This window comes from Chanodichthys erythropterus, chromosome 3 (assembly GCF_024489055.1).
Source record: "Chanodichthys erythropterus isolate Z2021 chromosome 3, ASM2448905v1, whole genome shotgun sequence".
Taxonomy (NCBI): domain Eukaryota; kingdom Metazoa; phylum Chordata; class Actinopteri; order Cypriniformes; family Xenocyprididae; genus Chanodichthys; species Chanodichthys erythropterus.
Genome location: NC_090223.1, coordinates 1,612,757 through 1,633,647, shown reverse-complemented (window position 1 = coordinate 1,633,647; position 20,891 = coordinate 1,612,757). Strand labels below are relative to the sequence as shown.

Here is a 20,891-nt window from a genome sequence, read left to right as displayed (position 1 = left end):
TCATTATGTGTATTAGGCATTACTGATAATGACACAGATGATGACATTATTGCGACTTTTGAGAATTATGGGGTCATTGTGAAAGTAGTGAGAGTAGCCCCCTCTACTGAGCAGACAGGACAGCCTATCATCATAGTTGAGTTTGATGCACACACTCCTGTCACACGTCTTGAGCCTAATTTCCCCCTAGAAATTAAGAGTGTGCGAAACCCAGCAGTTGCATGGTATGCAGATAACATCAAAGTGCTCGCACAGCCCTCATCACAGCCCCCTGCCCAAGCACAAAGTTTATCCATTGAGTCAAGTGATGACAGTGATAATGCTGTTTCTGAAGAGGTTTCTTCTGACAACAGTGATTATATTCCAAAGAGATACATAAAAAGACAACCACTGAAGAAGCCAAAATCAAGGTCATGTGCCCTTAGCTCAGACAGCAAGCCTGATCCTGCTGTGAGGAAAAAAACACCAAGGCCTGCCTTTAACACACTTACCAATGACGATCTAAACCCTCCCGAGATCCAGCGCATAGTAGTTGAGCATGTCATCAAAAATGATGCTTTTTCTGCACAAACCCACTCCAAATGGCTGCGTTCCTTCTCAGGAAAAGCACCTAAGCCCCCAGGTGAAGCTGACTTTGATACTTGGTGTCTTCATGTTGACCTTCTGTTACAGGATTCTCTTCCAATAGATGTCCAGCGAAGGAAAATCTTAGAAAGCCTCTTGCCACCAGCTTCTGATGTGGTTAAACAGCTTGGTTCTACAGCTCCTCCTAGAGACTACGTGAAGCTTCTAGACTCTGCATACGGCTTGGTTGAAGATGGTGACGAAATCTTTGCCGTTTCCTGAACACCAACCAAGATCCTGGTGAGAAAGCATCCGATTACTTGCAGAGATTACAAACATTGCTCAGTACTGCGGTGAGGAGAAATGGTGTAAAGCAGTCATCTGCAGATCGTCAGTTGCTGAAACAATTTCAGCGTGGCTGCTGGGATCACTCGTTAATACTTACCCTTCAGCTGGAAGCCAAAGCCAAGACACCACCTGACTTTGCAGAGCTCTTGTTGCTGCTTAGGACTGAGGAAGACAGACGTTCAGCAAAACTGGACAGAATGCAACGACACTTAGGCAGTTCAAAGCACAAAGCTGCGATTCACAAACAATCTGTTGATGACATGTCTCCTTACAGTGACTCAAGTGTGTTGCAGACCTACATTTCAGAAACAAAGGCTTTGAGAAAACAGGTGGCTGATCTCCAGATGCAGCTTAGATCCTCCAAATCTGAGAAAAAGAAAAAACATGAGTCCAAATTGACAGAATACCCAAGCACGGTGACACCTAAAGTGGAGATGCAAGCTCAACAAGTGACCGCTAAACCACCAAAACCCTGGTTTTGTTTTAGATGTGGTGAAGATGGCCACATAGCTCGGACATGTGAAGGTTCCATCAACAAAGCGCTTGTGGACCAAAAGTACAAGGAGCTCAAAGCGAAACAAGATGAATGGAAAGTGAAAAATGGAGTGCCATTAAACTGGACAGGGTTTCAGTAACGGGACATACTGGGGCCCATTGCAGCAAAGAATGTCCCAATGAACTGAACCAAAAGGAAGCAAGGTGTCAAGCTCACTCAAATCTTCCTTCTCATGAAAGTGTGTTAATATCTAGCATAATTGGTCCTAAATGCACAGCTGAAATCATCATTGAAGGACAGGTTTGCAACTCTCTTCTTGATTCGGGGTCACAGGTGACCACTGTGTCCAAGTCCTTTTATGACACACATCTGTCATCCTCTCCAATCCTCTCTCTTGATGATCTTATTGAAGTTGAAGGAGCTGGGGGGCAGACTGTACCATACTTGGGCTATACTGAAGTTAACATACATTTCCCAGAGAAAATTGCTGGAAAAGCTGAAACTGTTTCCACCCTTGCACTTGTCATACCCGACTACAAGTTCAATGCTGAAGTCCCAGTACTGGTTGGTACCAACACCCTTGACACATTGTTTAAATCTTGTGTTGCAAACGACAACAGTTATGCTGCTCCCAAGGACAAATTCCAACATGCACCCCTTTTGAAAATTTTGTTGCGCAGATACCTCCTGGGACAAAGCGATGGTAAAGTGGGCCAAGTCAAATTACAGGGTCAGAAATGCGTCACCATTCCAGCGGGTCAAAAGATGGTCCTGGATGGGTATGCTAGGAATGTGGCAACGGTTGCTGATGCTCCACTTGTAGTAGAGCCACCCACTCACTCCAGCCTCCCTGGTGGTCTGCTTTTGTACAGCTACGTCCTGACCAGTCCCAGACGGACTTCATTTAAAGTCCCCATTATCCTCCAGAATGAAACGACTCACAAAATCACACTTCCAGCTAACCGTTGTTTAGCTGAGCTTTATGCTCCATCAGCTCTGTCTTCATTAAGGAATACCTCAGCTAAAGAGGAAAAGCCAAGTGTTGAGTCTTCCACTACCAAAGTCGGCTGCAATGCAGTATGTTCCCCAAATCCTGAAAATAAGATCACATTTGACTTCACAGACTCCTCTCTCTCTGAAGAGTGGAAAGATAGAATTACAACAAAACTCAACTCCATTCCTGAAGTATTTGCAATGGGTGACCTTGACTATGGGCACACTTCAGCTGTCAAGCACAGAATTCGGCTTTCAGATCCAACTCCTTTTAAACAGAGAGTGAGGCCCATCCATCCCTCAGATTATGAAGCTGTCAGGCTTCATCTCCAGGAGCTTAAAGATGCAAACATAATTTGTGAGTCGGAAAGCCCCTTCGCTTCGCCAATCGTCATCGTAAAGAAGAAGAACGGTGCTATCCGCCTGTGCATAGACTACAGAAAACTAAATAATCAGACGATCAAAGATGCCTACGCACTGCCTAACATTGAGGAAACGTTCTCTGCATTGACAGGATCCAAATGGTTTTCTGTCATGGATCTTAAGTCAGGTTACTATCAGGTGGAGGTTGAAGAGGAGGATAAGTACAAGACGGCATTCGTAACACCTATGGGATTCTGGGAATTTAATAGGATGCCGCAGGGAGTGACTAACGCACCTAGTACATTTCAGCGTGTCATGGAAAAGTGCATGGGCACCTTGCATCTCAAAGAAGTCCTCGTCTTCCTCGACGATCTCATCGTTTTCTCGAAAAGCCTGGAGGAACACGAAGAGCGCCTCATGAAAGTCCTGAACCAGCTGAAAGAGTTTGGTCTAAAACTATCTCCAAGCAAATGCCACTTTTTCATGAAATCTGTGAATTATCTGGGACACATTGTTTCGGAGAAAGGCGTAGAAACAGACCCTGAGAAAATCTCTGCACTCACCACCTGGCCAAAGCCAACAAATATCAGTGAGCTGAAGTCCTTTTTGGGTTTCACTGGGTATTATAGGAGGTTTGTAAGAGACTACTCCAAAATTGCCAAACCATTAAATGCACTAACAGTTGGCTATTGTCCACCTCGAAGGAATGCAAAGGGTTTTAAGCCTGTCTCCAGTTCTGATTTCAAGAAACCTTTTGGTGGTAGATGGACGCCTGAGTGTGACACCGCATTCCAGGCACTAATTCAGAAGTTGACCACAGCCCCGGTGTTGGGATTTGCGAATCCAAAATTGCCGTACATCTTACATACAGATGCTAGTCTCCATGGTCTTGGCGCTGCCTTGTACCAGGAACAAGATGGTCACATGAGGGTGATTTCATTTGCCAGCAGAGGGTTGTCAAACTGTGAAAAACGTTATCCCACCCACAAGCTGGAATTTTTAGCCTTAAAGTGGGCAGTGACGGATAAGTTTTATGACTATCTGTATGGGGCTGAGTTCACCATCATGACTGATAATACCCCCTCACATATATATTAACATCTGCCAAGCTTGACGCTGCAGGACACCGGTGGCTTGCGGCCCTGTCTACTTTCAACTTCAGCATCCAATACAGAGCTGGGAAGAAAAATCAAGATGCTGATGGTCTCTCCAGGCGACCACATGATCAGGTAGACACTGATAACAGTTCCCAGGTTGAAGATGACCGCATTAGTCAGTTCATCTCCCGGTTTCTGGATGAAGAAAATAGAATTTCTTTTCCTGAGGAAGCAGTGGGAGCTGTTTGTCAAAAGCATCAACTGTACAGAAGTGCTGTGGCAGGCAAAGATGCCAGCTTACCTGCTGCTCTGGAATGTCTTGCCATTGATGCTAACGCCATCCCAGTTGAATTCTCCCAAGCTGATTTTCTTCCTGGTTCCAGCACCCTTCCCAGGATGTCGCAACATGATTGGGCTGTGGAGCAAGCAAATGATCCTGTCATAAGCAGAGTGACTCACCTCTTGAACACTGGAAAACGTCTTTCTTACCGTGTCAGACAGCAAGAAACCCGAGAAGTCCAACTTATGCTTCGACTGATTCACCAACTTGTAGTTCTTGATGGAGTCCTTTACAAGAAGCGTATGAATAGAGGAGAGCCCTTCTATCAGTTAGTTCTACCGCAGAAGTATAAAGCAATTGTCTTAGAAGCTTTACATGACTCAGTAGGTCATATGGGAGTGGAGCGGACTTTGGATTTAGTTCGTACACGTTTCTATTGGCCAAGGATGTCATTGGATGTCGAAACCAAGGTCAGTACCTGTGAGAGGTGTATAAGAAGGAAGGCAAAAGCGGAAAAAAACATCTCCCCTTGTTAACATCGAGACCAGTCGACCTTTAGAACTAGTCTGCATGGACTATCTTTCTCTTGAGCCAGATGGTAAAGGTACTAAGAACATTTTAGTGATCACTGATCATTTTACTAAGTATGCTGTAGCAATTCCAACAGCTGATCAAAAAGCAAGGACAGTTGCTAAAGCACTTTGGAGTAACTTCTTCATTCATTATGGCATACCAGAACGCCTGCACAGTGATCAGGGTCGAGATTTCGAATCTGCTGTGATCAAAGACCTTTGTCTTTTACTGGGTATAAAGAAGACTAGGACTACTCCTTACCACCCACGTGGAAATCCCGTGGAGAGGTTTAACCGAACTCTTCTCCAAATGCTCGGAACTCTCCAAGAAGAGGACAAGATCAAATGGCGTGATTTTGTGCAGCCTCTGGTACATGCCTATAATTGTACGAAAAATGACACCACCGGGTTTTCTCCTTATCAGCTAATGTTCGGGAGACAGCCAAGCCTTCCCATAGATGTAGCCTTTGGTATCAAGCCTGAAGGGAAAAAGAGAATTAGTCATGCCGATTATGTCAAAAAGCTTCAAGAGAGCCTGCAAGAAAGCTACAAAATTGCTGTTGAATACAGTAAGAAGACAGCTCTTCGCAACAAGCAACGATATGACCTGAAGGTGAGAGAATCCACTTTACAAGCTGGAGACCGTGTTCTCGTCAAGAATGTTGGCATAAGAGGCAAGCACAAGATAGCTGACCGATGGAGCAAGACCATCTACCAAGTAGTCAAGCAAATAGCTGATTCTCCAGTTTATGTCATAAAGTCCCTTACCACTGACGGACCTGAAAGAACCCTCCATCGAGATTTACTCCTGCCCTGTGGTTTCTTAACCCCCACCTATTCCAATGATGAAGACAAGATAGAGAGAAAGGAAAAAACGGCTAGCTCTAGGGAACCGTTGATAGTTCCAGAGGATGATGATGAACAAGCGTATGATACTGATGGAGAATCAGATTTCTACTTCCCCCAAATAATGCAGGATAAGACATATCCTACCATAACGATTGTCAAGGACGTGCCCTACATAAAAGAGGTGGAAGGAAGTTCCTGTGGGACAACACTGAGTCCAAATGCACAACCATTTGAACCTTCTGGAGTTGTGGAAAGTCTTGACGTTGAATTTGAGCATGTGCAATTGGATAAGAGAAATGCAGAAGAAGAAGTAGCTTTATCTGAAAAGGGAGAAACAAACTTACCCGAGGACATCCTGGGAGAGAATGTGGGAAACTCACCTTTCAAGGAACTGGATTCCGAGGCCGTTGATGTCAAAGATGATGAGTGTACTGAGGATTCGATCACGAGTAGGATGGAACCTGTTGAAGGAAAAAGAGATGGAATGAGGAAAGAGGACGATGACAGTGAAATACTGATTGAGGAAAATGTTGAAAGAAATGGAAATACCCCTGTGCAGGAAATACCTGAACCAGAGTCCAGACGCTCTACCAGAATCAGGGAGCCACCTGATAGGCTAACTTACACATCATTAGGAAATCCCTTAGTGTTAGTTATGCAATCCCTGTTAAGTGGTTTAAACAAAGCCTTCACACAAGCCCTTCAGTCAGATGATTTTCCTGAGGTTAGGTTACTGACCCCTGATAGATCAGTGATTTTATAGGTACACTGCATGCAGAGACGCTTGCAGGTTCAGGAGGGGAGGATGTAACCCCTTTGAATTGTACATTCATATTTTTTATTTTACTTGTTTTTGTTCTACAGTAAATCTATTTTTAGCTACTTTTGATTTGTATACTACAAAAAGAAACCGGTATCTTTGGTGCAGTACTGTGATTAACCACTAGAGGGCGGTTAACTCCGCAGCATGTTGAGAGTCGATTTATATTAAATTCAGACGAAGAAGCCAGCTGAACATGCACGCACGAGGTTAGCATGAGATTGCACAAATGATTCAATTTTGATATTTTTCTTCGTTTTTATGTGTATATTCTTTTATAAAGAATGTTATTAATCATTTAGGTTACTAATTCATCCTGTTACTGAGGAAAAAAAAACGGTCAATGCTTTTGATTACTGGTTTTTCTTTTACGAGAACTCTGGTGAGTTTTGCTTGTTTATGCATTACTTTGACATTCAAATTGACATTTATCTTTCTCTTTATATGTCCTAAAAACCAATCAGAGTTATATATGATGTTTTAGAAAGTATTTTTGTATGTTTAAAAGGCCAAATTGGCATAGAGTTAATTAATTCGTGTACAACGTTAGTTTAACTGTTTTAGTTAAATGATTGCATCATCCATGAGTATGTAACTGCAACAAATGGAAAAAAAGGTGTTGTACAACCAGATATTTTGTATATTTAAGCACTTTTATGTGTTTAAGCATGCTTATATGCACTTGTGTGTTCACATGTTAGATTAACATTTGTACTCACAGATATTTTGTGCAGCTGACAGTAAATCTCGGTGTAGAAATTGTTGACATTTAGAGATGTTTAATGTGACTGCATTGTTTTGTGCAGATTGGTTTTTTTTGCATGCTGATTCTGATTGAGTGATTTACCTTTGAACGGCGAGCCAGACCCTGATCTACGATTCAAAAGAATCATCGTGATTCAACACGGATCCGAACTGAGAGCTAAGCACATACACACTACCCGGGTAGAAAACACAAAAAAAGGCCTTTATACACAATGGACATTTGAGTATTTTACACACACACACATACATACAAGGAATCCAGAAGGACTATTGAGACTTTTTGTTTTATTTTATTTTTTTTTTTTCCTTGACTTCACATTCTTGTTGAGTGGAAACTGGACAATTGTGATTTTGTGTACATTGTGAAGAATTGTTCACTCAAAGTTTTTGAGTCTTTGTAATAAATTTGCCGGCTGTTAATTGCTTGAATTTAAATTTGGCCCAAACTTCTCATTTAAATCCTCCCAGAGCCGAACCTAGGCCTTATTTAACCTCTGTTGGGTTAAATACACTCACCTCTTATTCTGTCGTCCCTGTTACACTATGTTATGTTTTAAATTCATTTACTTGATTATGAAAACTGAACACCATGAGTAAGATGCATCATAAGATGCGCTATATATCGGGAGTCATGGAGTGGGTCAGACATGATTTTGACCACTTCATAAAATTTTGTTTTGTAGAAAGCCTCTCTTTAAAGTGAATTTTGTTTTCTTAAAAAGTGTATCTTAATTTTAATCAATGTTTCATCAACCAATTGCCTGGATTTAATAAGAAACAAATATAGCAGGCAATATAATCATGGAGGCGCCGGCTTGATCACTGGCGCGTGAACTGGAGTGTGACTTATAGGCTAAATGAACCGAAACTCAGCGTATAGGCTGCTTGCCTCGCAGAAATGAGAAATATATCTATAGAAAGCTTGAAATATCTACTTTAAAACGAAATAATTAAAAACGAAAAGAGTCTACTCTGATTCTGTAATCCGAATGAAATGTGCATTTCCTCTCTAGGCGCGTCCAGTAGGCTATATGCGGAGATGATGAGAGTCAGCAATGTCAACTTCATCTTTGCAGCCGACACTGATTCAGAAAACATTACTTTATTAATAAACAATTAAAATGTCTCCTTGCTGTTTTTTTGTCATAGTCATAATCATTACTTTATGGCAAGCGTTAGGCCTATGCGTGCTCTTGAGTGCATAGCCTATATTACACAAACACTCATTAGTTTATTCTCTCCTGTATTTAAGAAATTAAATTAATATAAATGTGATTAACCAATGACTTAAATTAACAACTACTAGTTGACTAGAAAAACTTATTTCACATATTTTCGATCCAGCATGTCACATGTTTATCGCAGTAGATAGGACCTTCGAACCAGAAAGACACAGCTTACATTTGACTAAAGGGTTTTTGTCTTTATGCTCAACTAAAGTGAAATAATGAGCATATTTCGACTTTGAGAACTCGTCTTGCTCTCGCCATGACTGCCGCACATACCTAAATAAACTGAAACAAGCCCACAGCGCGTCTCCGTGTTTACAGTGGTTGGCATCCACCAATCCTGCAATGAGTCGCTGCTGTAAAAAGGAAGGCTACACTTCAGCCGAAATTAATTAATTAAAAAAAGTATCGTACAACGCACCATATGGTAATGGTAACGGAGTTAATTTATTTAAAAAGTAATGTGTTACAGTATTAGTTACTGCCAAAAGTAACTGCGTTACAGTAACGCGTTACTGCCCAACACTGCTTGTTTGTGCCTGTGTATAAATAGTCCCTGTGTTTGACTCTTGCCTGGCAGAGTTTTGTTTAGCCCAAAAACACAGGCTAGGCTAGGCAAGGAACACGAAGACAAGGGTAAACAAGGGTTACCCTTTTGCCTTGCCTTATATCTGTTTGCTGGTGATCGACCTACTACATGTTTGACTATGCTCTACTGTTAATAATCGCATTTGGATCTCCCACTCCGTTGTCACGTCCCGTATGTTACAGATGCAAACAGCCTTCATATTTTAAATAATTAAACTAATGTAAATGATAACGTTTTATGAACCAGAAAGCCTATTTTCAGACATTTACTGTAATCTACCTGATCAAAAAAAACATTTATTAGGAACATTTTACTGGGGCACGTGCGACGCCCCTGGTGTGAAAAGAGAGAGACTGTGGAGTGATAATTATAAAATGATGTTTCACAGGTGTAACTGAGTAATTAACTTATTATTTACAAACAAATAAATCAAATTTAAAACAAACAAAGTGAACATTTTTAACACATTTATTAGCCTCCATTGAACATTTCTAATGGAAAGTAAATGAATCAAAGAAGCTTGTTTCTTCTACATTGATTCTTCAATGCTGGTTCATTTCACACACACATAGGGCCTATTTTCTTTACAGTTCACATCATTCCAGTTGCCATCTGTTGAAAGACAGAGAAAATATAGTTGTTTTTATCATTTGTGTATTATGAAAAAAATAAATAATGTTTATTTAGTATGGTAGACACAGAAATATTAGTATTTGATGTCTAGAAAACAATCAGCAACAATGTTTCTGTGATGAAAAAGTTATTTTCCAGCTTCTGGATTTACAGTATGACATGAAGCAGTATCTACTAATCTTCTGATGGATGGACTTACACAATTCAGATTGATGGATCATTTATCATGTTATTTCATGAGCATTAACAGAAGTTACTTACGGACAGAGTTCATCTCAACGCAGAGCTCAACTGTCCCGTTACTGGGTTGTCCAGGAGACCATATTCGATAGTTCATTTGGGTTCCATCACTCCAGAACCAACGATAAAACTGTGAACAGAAGAGAAAAAACAGCATTGTGTTTATGTCCACAGCTTTACATGGCTTCGTTTTATCTTTATTTATCTAAAAGATGATTCCTCATGAACCCTAACCCCACTTTAAACATGTCAGAAATCTAAACAGAAATGAACAGAAATTATTTCACAGAAAGGGTATCAGTAAAGAATATGTGAAAACTGTGTAAGAAAGTGTTAAATCACTCAGTTATCTCTATCAGCCACACTATTTCACATCGAGTTTCACAATACTCAAGTATGACATCATCATGGTGAGCGGTGCCTCTCATGGCTGCCAATGCACTAAACTAACTGTTCTGAGGACCAAAAATACATGATAAAAACACATCTATGTTCATGTGTTTTGAAAAATGTATTAAATGAGTTTTAATGTAAATGCCCAGTAGCACAGAAAGTATGATTGAAAAATGATTGCATACACCCTTATGGCCTCCGATCCAGGCACGTGTTGATGCATGAGTTGTTTGTCTAACCAGCTTCTGTATAAAGATGTACTCATCATGGCTGTGTACAGAAGCAAGGTTCCCTTTATTGTTCAAACACCCAAACTGTAAAGATGGAGACATGAGCAAACACGAAGAAATTAATATTCCAAAATCTGTGACATTCCTTCAGTTATCATCGAAACAATGTTTACTCACTGTGCTGTTCATTTTTTGTTTATTATTTTACCCGTGAAATATAAAATCTGACATTTGAGGTGGGACTACTTTTCTAGAAAAGGTTCTGGTTATACTGTATATAGATTAGATATAACTTCACATAGATAAAGTTTTTAAGTGATCATCACATGATAACATGAAATGTGTTGTGTCTGTATTTTCAGATCATTATGATGTTTCAGTATTATCACAGTGATGTTTGTTCACATCCTGGAGCTCCACTGTCATTTCTTTACTGTTAACATATATTTTAAACTGAGGAACAAGTTGAAATGACTTTCCTATGATAAGGTGTCACAGATGTTTACAGATTTAATCCAAGAATATTCTTATATTATTTTTATGTCATATTAGAAGCTGAATGTATCATACCTCGGCTCCATCCCACGAGTATCTGGAACTGAAAAACTTGAAGCATCTGCATCCATAGGCAGTCCATCCTGTCTCACAGGCTGTTAAATGGAAGTTTTGTTTGTTATTATCTTGTTACTTTTAATGACCTTTCATGTAATTAAATGAATACCTTTCATTTAAAGGTACACTATGTAACTTTTGGCCCTTTACCGGTTAAAAAACAAAAAGGCATGCAACACTGTTTCAGTTGTGCTTTGGCATTTTTGAGGTTGGAGATTCAGCTGCTCCATCTCTTCCTTTCTTGCTCTTGTGACAGCAAACCTGTGCCACTCCCACACCAGACACGCGTCAAAGCGGCCGGAGCAACTTTTCTCTATTTACGGATGTGACGAGATGCACAGGTGAGTGATGTATGTCGGAAAACTGTTCTGACATGTTTAAAATATGAACACTTCTAATAGACTTACCATAGTGAATCAGTGAATCATGTTTTGTAAGAAGGACTGATGATGTGTTGACTTTTTTTTTTTTTTTTTTTTACAAAAAAGTTACATAGTGCACCTTAAATAAACAAAGGATTTAAAATAGTTTCCAAGATTTTTAAAGCATGCTGGAGAACATGATCATCCGGTGTTATACACACTTGTTAAGGTGGAGAAATGCACAAGTTTTGGACATTTGTACTGTACTAGACATACACACTGACAAGAGAAGAAGAAGACAAGAGAATACTTACTGCCACAATCTTTATTCTTTTCAACAGGACGCGTTTCCACTTAAAAAGAAAGAAATACACATTTTTAAAACAAAACTGCTAGCAGTAGTGCTAATACAACTACTAATACATATATACTGCAAATTATTACTGGTGTTGTATATTATTGTCAAAATTAATAATATAATATCATTCATAAGAATCAACAACTTTAGGTGATGTTATGATATAATTATTTTTGTTTTATTATCTTAATATTATCATAATAATTAAATAATTAAATAATAATTAGAATTAAAATTACTCAGGTGCACATACTGTATTAGATCATTCCTGCTTCTGATCAGTCATTACGTCGTCCCAGATGTGCTTCAATTCATGTTAAAATAACAGTTCTGATGTGAGACGTGGAATAATAGTTTTACCTGAAGCATTCAAAGCGACCAGAAGACCGAGAGACAGATAGACAGTCCACAACGCCATCGTTTCTCAGAGAACACTGGAACTCTGCATAGATTTAAAACACAATTATACACAAATAATTATTACAAAGATTTGTATTTTTGTGACAAGAACCAGTAGATCAATGTGTACAAACAATGTTTTTATATAGTTTGTACTTGGTGGATCACAGAGCCAGTGCAAGATGAGCATTTATGGTTAAAGAGCAGATTTGTTTTGTTTTTTTTAGGAAATGAACAATGGTTTCTCTAGATAAGACCCTTATTCCTCATCTGGGATCATGTAGAGCTCTTTGAAACTGCATTTAAACTGTAATTTGGACCTTCAAGTCCACTATATGGAGAAAAATCCTGGAATGTTTTCCTCAAAAACTATAATTTCTTTTCAACTGAAGAAAGAAGGACATGAACATCTTGGATGACATGGGGTGAGTAAATTATCAGGAAATTTTAATTCTGAAGTGAAATAATCCTGTTCGCACACTTTGTAAGAAATTAAAAAAAAAAGATTTTAAATTTTTATTTGAAAATAGAAAAGGTTGTACTGTTGACACACAATGAACTCAACAAACCAGCAAAGACAAGAGGGAAGGAAGCATGATATAACGGGAGCAGAGCACATGAGGAACAGCTGAACACAATCAGGCCAACGAGAACTCGACCCTTGCGCTAATTTTGAGTGGCTCAATAGCGTGATATGATATTATCTGCATTTTATTATTTATTACTATATAATAAGTGTTACGATGTGGTCAGCGGGCATGAAACAAAACTAAACAGAGCATTGAAACAGATAAACCTGACAATAAGCTCATTAGGCTATTGTTATGTTAGTTCCAAACCTTGAATCTCACTCGACGAGAGGCTTTCTGCTGATATTTCTCCAGTATCAGCAATGCTTGCCTTTGTGTGTTCTAGAGACACTGTCACTCAGTGCAGTTACATTGGGACTGTCTTTGAGCAAATCATCAAAGCGTTCATTCAAAGATAGATGTAATGAAACAAGGTGTTGATTATTTTAACTTTCATCTCCACTTCACAAGGGTCAGCTGAGCTGTATTATTACCAGTTTCAATGGCATTGATTCACTGCACTGACCAACACTGATGACATTCATGCAATAACATTGAATACATTCACACAGGCAATAACGTATGGAGCCCCGCACATGATCATTCACTAAACCGTGTGCACAATGTTCCCTCGTCTGAATGATTAACAGATTTACAACACACATACTGTAGAACATTGTAATGTTTAATCAATCAAAATGTAAGAAGTAGAAATATCTGTAAAAAAATGTAAGAAATATTTTCAATTGTCTCTAATCAAGCAGATTTGTGCTTTATAAGCACTAACAGTTTTCATGTTTCTGCATCACTCCAGCAGCTAATACAATCCACGGGAATAAACAACATTAAGAAAAAAACTCTTAAACTGTGAAACACGGGTCAAAGTTCACAAAAACAGTGATTACATCCTTTAACGAACTTAAGCCCCGATAAACTTCATTGAGGTGTATCCTCCAACATTAGCTACTGTTGAATGCATTAAACACGTTAAGCGCTTCTGCATTAATTCGCCTAACAACATAAAACATAATCTACATTCTGAATAACCAAATAATAAAATAAAATCTAAGCTCTGTTCTGAGAATGTTCCAACAGAACTAATATTCCCAGAATGCCCCATGAATCAAAAATGACTAAATGGGTTTTAGTCGGCTAAAAGTGAAATAAATGTAAATAAAATTCAAACCTCAGGAAATGTGCTCCGAACAGCAAACTGAGTGTTTCTGCTGGATAGTATATCAGAGATGTGTCTTGTTTTCTTGAACTCTTGATGTATTATTTTTCCACTACATTGTGGGCTTAAATAAGTGTACTCATGTTACGTAAGGTGCGTGTCAGCCAATCAGAAAGGATCTGCATGTTCCTGAGATGTCTCTAAATCACATGACTCTCAGAAAAACACCACAGAAGTAATTACCACAATTGTTCAAAGCCATGTATTTCATCTTTCTTTTATCATCAACTTTAATCATTATCTAATGATTTCTAAAAGTATCATTATGTAATTATTTTACTTGTTGAGGCATATGACTATTAACTAATTGTTAAGTAATAAGTAATATTAGTAGGATTATCAACCATAATCATAACCACAATGATAAATTACTTAATAATGAGCTGGAAGCTGAAATACATTTCTTTGACCCATTAACACATTAATGTACACTATTAGTACATGTTGTTAAGGATTTATTACCTGATTAGAAATTCACATTTTACTTACTTCATTAATCAGCTATAGGGCCAGATATACTAAACAGGGTAAATTAGCATGAGAATGCAATTCCCAAAAACTGGAAAGTTTTGCGCTGGTGAAAGCTGTTAGTAAATCTGATACAGACCACGGATCATACTCCCACCCACGCCGGTCCCGTTTGGGATGTTGATTCTCAGTTGATATCAGCAGAAAACAAGTTAGAGAGCTGATTCTGATCATGCAAGTGTGAATCTTTTACTCCAGATTCATGCATTAAACACACAGACTTCATTCAGTTTGAGTCACACTAAACAAGCCATTGATCAGGACATGGACAGCCTCTTTAACAAATAAAGATCTGAAGGTAAATGTGGCTTGAACCAATTTCAAACATGACATGCAGTTTTTAACGCCTCCAGGAGATTTTGATAACATGATTTTTAAACTTTTGTGGTATTCTTAGTTGACTGTGGCATTGACACAATATCAATATGCAAAGGTATTTCTATAAAACAGCCCCACTTCCTGTTTGGTTCATGCCCTTGCTAGTAATTTCATTTGAGGGTTTTCATGAGGACAGTCTTGAAACTTTAGTAAAATGATAAATGGAAAGTGAATCAGATTAAAACTGCACAAGGTTCAAGAGAAGAAGTGCAAATGATCAGATTTCAGATTCATCTGTGGTTCCATAAAGTAAATGTTCACATGAATGTCAGCCACTGAAAGTTCATCTAAATTGTATTTCTCATCTGATGAAGCTACACTAAGGCTTTTGGTTTAAAGTAGGACAAACTGAGGTCTCTGAAGAAGGTACAAAAACTCTCTAAAATTTGTTGGGTTATTATTTTTAACCCATGTTCTGTCTTCTTCCAGCACTCTTGCTCTTCTTCACTGTAGTCTTCATCTATCTCATCTCCGTTGGTGATTTCAACATGTTTTCTTCAACCCGTGTATCTTCTCGATAAGCTCTGTTGTTGGTTACAAAACATTAAATTCAGTAACTTAACTTTCACAACTTTTGCTCATGTCATGCTGAGTCAAGTCAAACACATTTGTTTCTACATTAACACCATTTTAGGATTGCAGGTACTTTCTAAGCAGCATTCAAACATCTTTATATGGCTTTAACTTAAAAGCAAGCAAATAACATTTCTTTGCAACAGGTAAATAGCACATAAACTCACACCATAGCGACGGCTTACACTCGACGCAGAAGTATAAATCAGCCTTTAGCCTCCCATAATCTACTGGTCATAATGATTTCAGGAGAGTCCAGAAAAAAATTAAATGTAACATTTATTTGTCAGGTAAAAGTGTATCATGTCAATTACACAAATAACCAATTAGAAGCCAATTCAGAAATCATAAATACATAACATCAGCTGCTCAAAGATGACTCTAAGAGTAAGAATTGCAAACACACAGTGGTGGATTCATGTTTTTAAGACATTCACCCATCACTGCATGTGGGTTTCTGGCTACAGAAGATCCCACATGACTGCTTTGCACTTTCCCTTAAATACCCAGACCATTTGCTTCTTATAATAAATAAGTAAATCCAGGCAATTGGTTAATGAAACATTGATTAAAATGAAGATACAATTTTTATCAAATGAAATTAACTTTTAAATTAACATAAATGTGATTACTCAACTAATGAAATGAACAACTACTAGTCGACTAGAAGAAACAATATTTCACATATTTTGGATCCAGCATGTCACAAAGGGTATTCTCCGACCACATGCTCACAGACACACACAGATCATTGTACCTTATTATCAGTTTAAAATTAAATTTGTGTATGACTAACCGCAACACACACCAGAGAAAAAGGTAACGGTGTTGTAACGACAGAAAAAATAATTTGTTTGATTACTCGTTACTGAAAAAAGTAACGCCATTAGTAACGCTGTTTATTTATAACACTGTTATTCCCATCACTGGTCCTGACACGTGTTGTCTAACTCCAATAGAGCTTATAATGTCTGAAAATGGCAATCCCAGTGCATGTTTTTCATTATCTACATGGATATTAAAATCACCAACAATTACACCTTTATCTGCAGCCAGTACTAACTCCAAAAGAAATCAGCAAATTCTTTGATAAAGTCTGTATGGTGTCCTGATGGCCTGTATACAGTAGCAAGCACAAATGTCAAATGGGACTCATCACTTACACTAGATAGTGTTACATAAAGCAGTGGTTCCCAACCACGTTCCTGGAGGCCCCTCAACAGTGCACATTTTGCAAGTGTCCTTCGTCTCACACACCCATTTCAGGTCTTGAAGTCGCTATAATGAGCTGATGACCTGAATCAGGTGTGTTTAATTGAGGAAACATCTAGGTTACGATCTATAATCATATCATTTACAAAGAGTACTATTGAAGAAAGGGATCGTATATTCAGCAACCCAACTTTATCATTTGTTCATCTGTATTACAGTGCATAAACAATAATTATGAAAGTTGATATTTTTTCAAGCACATTTTACCAATTTCAAACCACATTAATCTTAATAACTACTAGTAATTTTGTATTTAATAATTTATAAGTAAAACAAAATAAAAACGCATTATATTCTGGTGTGCATAATTATTAAGTAGTAGGTTTAATTTTACAGGTAAAATGGACCATAAAAAGAGATTCAACTCACACTGAGAAGTCAAAACTTATCAAATGCTCACGAGAAGGACGCAATACTAATGCAATACTAGAAATTGCTAAATTAAGTTGTGACAAATGGACAGCAACAGTGAAACCGTTACAGATCGCTTATCTTTATTCCGCCTGCTCTCTTTCTGCTGGTTGTGTAAAGCTGTGGTGAAATGAGTAATCATTTTTAGTTTATTTAGTAAAGAATTTGTGTTGTTCAAAGTTCAATATCATTGTTTTGACTTCATGAAGATCATCAAACTGAATGAACATCAAACTGACTAGAACAAACTCTTTGACATGTATATATGATGCTGGATACCAAGAGTGAAACTGTTAATAATGTTGACAGACAGTAATCTCATTCATGTGTCAGTCATGTGTGGGGTGAACTATTATTTATTAAAGTCAGTAAAACAAAAAGTTATTTTTTTTTTTAATTCTGTGAGTTTGCAGCTTTCTGTTTAAAGGGTTAGTTCACCCAAAAATGACAATCCTGTCATTAATTACTGTGTCGTTCTACACCCGTAAGACTTTCGTGAATCGTCAGAACACAAATTAAGATATTTTTGTTGAAATCTGATGGCTCAGTGAGGCCTGCATAGGGAGCAATGACAAGGTACTTAAATCATATTTAAATCAGTTCATGTGAGTACAGTGGTTCAATATCAATATTATAAAGAAACAGGAATATTTTTAGTGCACCAAAAAAACAAAAATAACAACTTATATAGTGATGGCCGATTTCAAATCACTGCTTCAGGAGGATTCAGAGCACAATTCATGAATGAATGAATGAAGAATAAACACCAACCTCTTTGTTCTTCAGTATCATGATTTTCAGGGTTCCCACTTTAAGCCAAATTATCCAAATCCAGACTTTCAATGACTGGAACAGACCTTTTAAAATTCCATGATATTCCAGAAATTCCATGACTCGTAGGAACCCTGATGTTTCTTTCTGCAGGTTCTGGATCACTGGATCTCTCTGTCTTCACCTTCCAGATGCTTTCTGGTAGTTCTGACAAAACAAACAAGACATGATGTGATAATAATAAATATGTCAGACCCTACACCAAGTAAGAAGACTAAACACGTGTAAAATAAATAAATAAATAAATAAAATGAATGACACTGATCATGTAAATCTTCAAAACACGCTAGATAACAGATCATCAGGTTTTGTCGAAGCCTCAGCAACACACCTTTTCTTAAATTATTTCTGATGATCAAAACAAACTTAAATTAACTAGAGCTACAACAACTACTTGATGAAATAGATTATGAAAATAATCAACAACCAAACAGATTCAAGATTAATCATGTACAGTAGTGGCCATAGAAAAATAATGGCAGATAAACAAAAACACATAAAAATGGATGCTAAGAAAATAATCTTATGATTTAATCTTTATCAGGTTCACAGATTTCAGGTCAGCACAGACTGGACATTCATGGATATTTATGCACATATAATCATCAATCCATCTCTGTACAGGGGCGGATCTAGAAAATTATTTATAGGGTGGCAAAGGGGTGGCATGAGGTCTATGAGGGGTGACAACACCTAAGTAAGCGCCCATGCATAGATTTTGGAGATTTATGGCCTGACATACACAATTGTGTTCACAAACATTGCATTACCAAAATAAATAACAAGATTTCAATATCCATCATGGCACCAAGTAAAGGCACTATATGAAAAACATCAACAGATTTAAAATGAGTCTGACCTTGTATCACTAAAGGAGATGAGCAGTTTTATTAATATTACACAGGCTACTTCGATGGCATAAATCACATGTTTTAGTGCAAGTTAAAGAACAAAAACAAGTTTTTTGCAAACAATTTTTGAGTTTCTGTTGTTAACAGAGGTGGGAATGTCTGTGTGTGTTCACCCAGAACACCCTATCAACTACAAACTCTAGCAACACCCCAGCAATTGCAGCAAGAGCCTAGCAACCACCCAGAATCTCCTAGCAACCACCTAGCAACCCTTTAGCGATCGCCCAGAACGTCTATATTCTGGCCTAACCAACCAGTTTTTACGTTTTTTTAAACAAGACTTTAAGTTGGCTTTATGACAAGCCAGCATAAATTTGTCTTTCAAACTTTTAATCTAGTTGAAATGAAAAACTATAAACACAATCTTAAAACTATGCACCAGCTTGTACAAACCTCAAACTTCCAGGTCAAAATAAAATGTTTTAGTCAAAAACTTATTCTTGTCTGACAAAATCAAACTTTGGCCTCAGATGACACACAAAACTTAACAAATACACACTACTGCACTGCCCAGTGAACACTAGTGAGATCAATTAATGTAACACTGTAACAAAAATACCACTTACTGGGATTCAGGAATTATTTTGCAGCTCACCGTCTACTACACTATACAAAAATACATTTACAGATGCAGTAAAATACAGCAATGATTTTTTTTTTCATTTTACTATTGTAAATTGATCTGGCAGTAGATATGTATGAACTTGGTATGCACCACAATACAGTAGGCCTATAACAAATGGACTTCGGTAAAGTTGGTTTTATATTCGCACATTCAGACTTCTGATAATTTCAGACTTTTTTTCAAGTTTGAGGGTGTACAGCGTGCGACAGTTTACTGTACATAGTTAAATTTCCCTCATCTAAAGTACTGGTACTGTGTAAGTTTAAAACACCTGTAAATTATTCATTCAGCTCTCTCTCAGATTTTGACTGGTGTGTGCCATCAGTTTTGCTACCTAGTGTAAGGTGACCAGATTTCTGAAATGAGAAACCGGGGACATTTCCTATGTGAGGGGTCAAAATACCACCAAAATCTAATTTGTTATTATCTGTTAATTTAAAAAACGGGGACAGTACATTTTTTATTTATTTTAATTTATTGTTGTGGGTTTCACATTTTACATTAATAAATATTATGATTTAATTTTATTATTAGGATTTTTGGTCTGGTTTTAATAATTCACCAAAATAACTAGCCAGTAGGCCCAACGACAAAAAACTATTATACTATTTTGAAAAATCACATTACAAAATATAATGTGAGATAAATAGCACAAATAATATTTGCAACTTTTATTATTTTAATTTTCACGAGCTGTTCACCATCTGGTGCACTTTGGAAGCTAAAAATTAAGAGCTTCAACCCATGTACAGAGTGCAAATTGAACAAAGAAACAACATTGACTTGTACCTGGACATGAAAGAGGGCTCAAACATCTTTTTAGCTGTGATATAAAGTCTACATCGTTTTAGGTGTTTTAGGATGCCAAACAATTATTACAATAAAATATTATAATAATGTTTAAGGCCTATATAATTATTCATATGACAGTAATATCCATATAGGCTATTGTAACAAATACACTGTGTATTTTTTGTATTTTTTATTTATGTTTTTTTTTTTTTTTTTGGATAGGCTACTTTACACAACGTATAGGGAAATTAAAATACTAGTTTGTAACCAATTTCTGAGATAGATCCTTGAGCTTTAATTTTGATCACCAAATCCCAGCAGGGGCTGGCGCAAAATGCGGCATCGGCATCTCGCAGCGGCACTTCCGGCGGCATCTCCAGCGGCCAGGGACTTCTTCGGCAGCTCTCCCTACAGCGGCATCTCCAGCGGCCGTGGCATCGGCATCTCATAGCGGCACTTCCAGCGGCATCTCCAGCGGCCAGTTACTTCTTCGGCAGCTGTCGCTAGAGCGGCATCGGCATCTAGAGCAGCCAGGGACTTTATTCGGCAGCACCTGCCGCTGGCCATTATAATTC

The 20,891-nt window shown here is 37.9% G+C and overlaps 1 protein-coding gene across 1 annotated transcript; it reads right to left on the bottom strand.

The window, feature by feature from the left end:
- Positions 1-9,420: 9,420 nt before the first annotated feature.
- Positions 9,421-14,031, bottom strand: LOC137008068 (galactose-specific lectin nattectin-like). Its single transcript, XM_067369874.1, has 7 exons — positions 13,948-14,031; positions 12,154-12,235; positions 11,750-11,788; positions 11,032-11,111; positions 10,417-10,545; positions 9,860-9,968; positions 9,421-9,577 (listed from the first exon to the last, which is right to left on the bottom strand). Exons 2-7 carry the CDS (start codon positions 12,209-12,211, stop codon positions 9,519-9,521), a joined length of 474 nt encoding a protein of 157 aa, XP_067225975.1. The 5' UTR covers positions 12,212-12,235; positions 13,948-14,031; the 3' UTR covers positions 9,421-9,518.
- Positions 14,032-20,891: the final 6,860 nt, after the last annotated feature.

Coding starts and splice junctions, on each gene's coding strand:
- LOC137008068 (XM_067369874.1), bottom strand. CDS start 12,211: ATGGCGTTGTGGACTGTCTATCTGTCTCTCGGTCTTCTGGTCGCTTTG. Junction 10,546..11,031: donor ACTCGTGGGATGGAGCCGAG/GTATGATACATT, acceptor CCATCTTTACAG/TTTGGGTGTTTGAACAATAA. Junction 9,578..9,859: donor CGTTGAGATGAACTCTGTCC/GTAAGTAACTTC, acceptor GTCTTTCAACAG/ATGGCAACTGGAATGATGTG.